The sequence below is a fragment of the Macadamia integrifolia genome, chromosome 10 (genome assembly GCF_013358625.1).
Source record: "Macadamia integrifolia cultivar HAES 741 chromosome 10, SCU_Mint_v3, whole genome shotgun sequence".
NCBI classification, from domain to species: domain Eukaryota; kingdom Viridiplantae; phylum Streptophyta; class Magnoliopsida; order Proteales; family Proteaceae; genus Macadamia; species Macadamia integrifolia.
In genome coordinates, this window is record NC_056566.1 from 34,138,428 (window position 1) to 34,142,119 (window position 3,692).

Sequence of the window (3,692 nt, forward strand, 5' to 3'; positions counted from 1 at the left end):
AAATCCAAGCTTAGAATGAAGAATTGATAGCACAAGGGCAAAATATTGATTGTTTTTCCAAGTTTCTCACTTTAAAGAGAAGAAATAAGGGGAGAGGATCAAAATTTTGAAATAAGAAGGCTTGGTTTCCAATTTAAGAAGGTTTTATAAAGGTTGACCCATAGGTCCGCTCGAAAATTCCCACGTTTCGATCGAAATCTGGGAATTTTAGTCGATACTGGTGGAAACCAGTGACTTTTAAAAGTCACATGCTATTTGGTATTGGAGTCCTGGGATACCGTGGAAATGTGAAAAATTTCAATGGTATCGGTGAAAACCTTGAACCATGCCCTCTAGTGGACAATAGAAAACCAATGATATGTGTATCCGACTATCCGTACATTAACTGAAACATTCTTTTGCAACCAATCTTATAGTTTTCATGTCAGGCTTATAATTTCCAAAATCAAACATTATCCATTGCTACGATGCAGTAATCAACCAACACTTGCATTTATTGATTCTAAACAGTTTATGCAAATTAATTTTCTTAGCTGTCGTTTGCTTGAATAAGTTCATCAATTTCATATCATCAATATTAATATGTTAAATAAATAAATAAATAAATAAACAAAAACAAAAACAAAAATACTAGATAGACAAATATGATTCCTATACAAGTAGAGTTTGGTGAACCTCTTCCCAGAAAAGGCAGCTTCAGAATTTATTACACATTAAAGAAAGCCCAGCAAACATCAGCAGTTTAATTGTACTTATTCTCTCATTATATGTTTAGGCACAATGGTGTGTGAGGCAATTAATTGTATAACTGGCCGGATCACAGGAAAGGAGAAAGTGCACCAATATTACTTGCACAGTGAAGCCAGTATACGGCGAGGTGGTATGAATGATCGTCAAGAATGGACAGCCAAATTGTCTAAAAGTAGGATGTCACCATTTTTCCAAGGAATGACAACGCAATCGTTGTCCAGGATTCTTAGGCAACCACAGATTATTTCAGATGGCAATGGTGCCCCATCCCCAAAAGTAACTGCATTCGCAGGATCATTCCGTGCATCCTCCCAGCCTGTATAAGCAGCTATCATGTTATTAAATCAAATCTTGCGCCCTCTAGTCTGGTCAAATTTAACAACTGGGATTGGGCCCATTACTGTTTTCCCTCCATCCCCCATCCATTCCAGCTTCATACCTAGGCGGACAGCCCTGTCAAATGTTTTGATATTTAGAGTGGTGCATTCACAATTATAAATTTTGCCTCTCTTTCTTTCCTTCATGGATTCGCACCTCCCCCAACCTCAACATGCACAAAAAGCAACACATATACAAACAGACACAGAGGAATAAATGATTCCAATAAATCCCCCCCCCCCCCCCCCCCCCCTACAGGATTTGAAACTGACCAGATGGATTCAGGAATATGAGAAAGATTGGGCAACATCATATAATAATAATAACACCACCAAATAAGCCATCTACAACCTGCAATTCAATACATCCAAGACATATGCATATTATTGTGTCTCTAAAAACTGCTCCAAACTGCTCCATGAAGCAGACATATGTCATAGAAAAGCGATCTCTTCCTCCTACTCACTTTGGCAAAGGATCTCTTGATCCTACTGACAAGTCCCCAGAGAAAACAGTGAAGTCACTAAAGAATCCATAGGGGCTCCTTGGTTGTCAATGACTTGGATCCGGATAGAAAGGAATTCAAGGATGTCAGAAAACAAATTCTTTTTTGATCAACAGACCCATACACAAAACACCACACTGGTTCCATCACATATAAAAAATGACTGTTTCAATGTTCTCATGCTCACCTTCAGAAAAACAGGTTCTAGGATTGAAAACTTATGAACAATAGTAGTGGAGGATGCAGTAGTGTCAGTGAAGGAAAACATACATGTTTGCTGCATTTGGACAGTCCATGCATTACACAAAATGAATCATACTAGGTTTTTATGGCAATGTTGGATAGAAATTATTAAAATTAAATTTAAAAGAAAGCAGGGGATTAAAAAAGAAATGCTTTGATGTGAAACTTTATGATAAGTGATTTATGACATGACAAAGCCATTTGATGGAGAACGCCACAAAATCAGCAATGCATTCCAGGATCAACCAAATGAAAAAAAAAAAAAAAAAAAAAAAAAAAAAAACCTTGGTACCACAATAGTACAATATATTTCTGAATTAGCCTATGCATCCCAGGATCAACCAAACGGAAATTAAAACTTGGTATGGCAATGTACTCATGAGATAAAGTGATTAAGGAAAATCCACCCAAAATAAAGTGATTAAGAAAAATAAAATCTCAATAAAAAGATAGTAAAAAGAAAGGGGAGGAGAAGCCAGACCTTTCCTCTGCTATGCGTCTATCGGTGGTTAAGAAAGTGGACTGCCAACCACGGCCAATGGGAGAAGAAGGATCGTCTGCAGCCCCTAATATCCTGGTGTAAACGAGACCCAACTCCTCCAGCCTCTCAACGAATTCTGGGTACCTCTCCCTCATCCTGTTGTAAACAAGATGGCTGAGAACTATGGGAGTTTCACCCCCACTGGCTGGCTCTTCCTCGCAAAAGAAAAACAGCTTCGAAGGGAACTCAGGGACCTGTTCGATACAGTCAGAAGAGAAGAAATCGTTAAGGTTTAAACCCAGCAAGACGTGACAAAGGTAGACACAATTGAAGAATCCAAATTCTTACCTGATCCATCTCGTGGTGAAGGGGGACTTTCTGGTCAGGAGGGGATTCATTGGCAGGGAAGACTCTACCGACGACATTGGTACAGGGAGCAGCTCCTCCGACATAGAGTAACTCCTCGTAGCCGAAAGCCTGGACGACGCAGTCGAAGTCGAAAGCTGTGGTGACGGGGAAACCTCTCATAAGGAGAGCACCTCTGGAATGGAGCAAATTTTGTAGCCATGATTTGTTGTGAGTGATGGCATCAATGTATCGAGAGAGAGAGAAATTAATAGAAGGGTCGGGATAGGGAACCACAGGGAAGGGAAACCCATCGAAGGACTTCTGTGGAGCAAACTTCCACCACGCCCATGCCAAAACCACATCCTCCTCCTACTGTTACTGCTGACATGGTTGCTCCTCCGTTTGCTTCCGCCATTCATTCAAATGGACCCTATGGGAGGTGAGAATGTGACTCCGGGAATCGAGAAGGTTGGGTACACTTGGCACGCTTACTTGTCACACCGATCCTAAGGCCGGTGGCATGGTTGAAAGTATCTCTAATATCGATATGATGTCTTTCGATACGTATCTTAAATTTAGCCGATTGATACGATACATGAAATTTTTAAAATCCTTTCGTATCGATATATATCCTACGATACATACTGATATGCATCAATACACCACCGATATACATCGATACGATACGATATGCATCGATATGATTCTATGGAAAATATAAAATCGAGGTGAAATGTATATTTCGGTATGTATCGGTACGTATCGGTGAGTATCAATATGTATTGGTGAGTATCGGTATGTATCGATGGGTACGTATCGATCGATACGTATCAGTGAGTATTGGTATGCACCGATACAATGCGCTACGGTTATATAATGGCCAATATGGGTAATTTTTCAGAAAATACGATTTTTTGAGGGTTTTTGTTCCAAAGTTGTTGCCAGCCATATTTCTCTCTAACTAAAATGGAAATCAAGGTTGAGAAT

At 39.7% G+C, this 3,692-nt stretch overlaps 1 protein-coding gene across 1 annotated transcript; it reads right to left on the reverse strand.

The window, feature by feature from the left end:
* Positions 1 to 608: 608 nt before the first annotated feature.
* Positions 609 to 3,294, reverse strand: LOC122091285 (clavaminate synthase-like protein At3g21360). Its single transcript, XM_042661145.1, has 3 exons — positions 2,706 to 3,294; positions 2,358 to 2,611; positions 609 to 1,203 (listed from the first exon to the last, which is right to left on the reverse strand). Exons 1-3 carry the CDS (start codon positions 2,883 to 2,885, stop codon positions 1,095 to 1,097), a joined length of 543 nt encoding a protein of 180 aa, XP_042517079.1. The 5' UTR covers positions 2,886 to 3,294; the 3' UTR covers positions 609 to 1,094.
* Positions 3,295 to 3,692: the final 398 nt, after the last annotated feature.

Excerpts from the sequence above, each read along its gene's own strand:
- LOC122091285 (XM_042661145.1), bottom strand. The coding sequence starts at position 2,885 with ATGAGAGGTTTCCCCGTCACCACAGCTTTCGACTTCGACTGCGTCGTC. Across the intron at positions 2,612-2,705 it reads TTCACCACGAGATGGATCAG|GTCCCTGAGTTCCCTTCGAA; the intron begins GTAAGAATTTGG and ends TGTATCGAACAG. Across the intron at positions 1,204-2,357 it reads AGACGCATAGCAGAGGAAAG|GGCTGTCCGCCTAGGTATGA; the intron begins GTCTGGCTTCTC and ends AACATTTGACAG.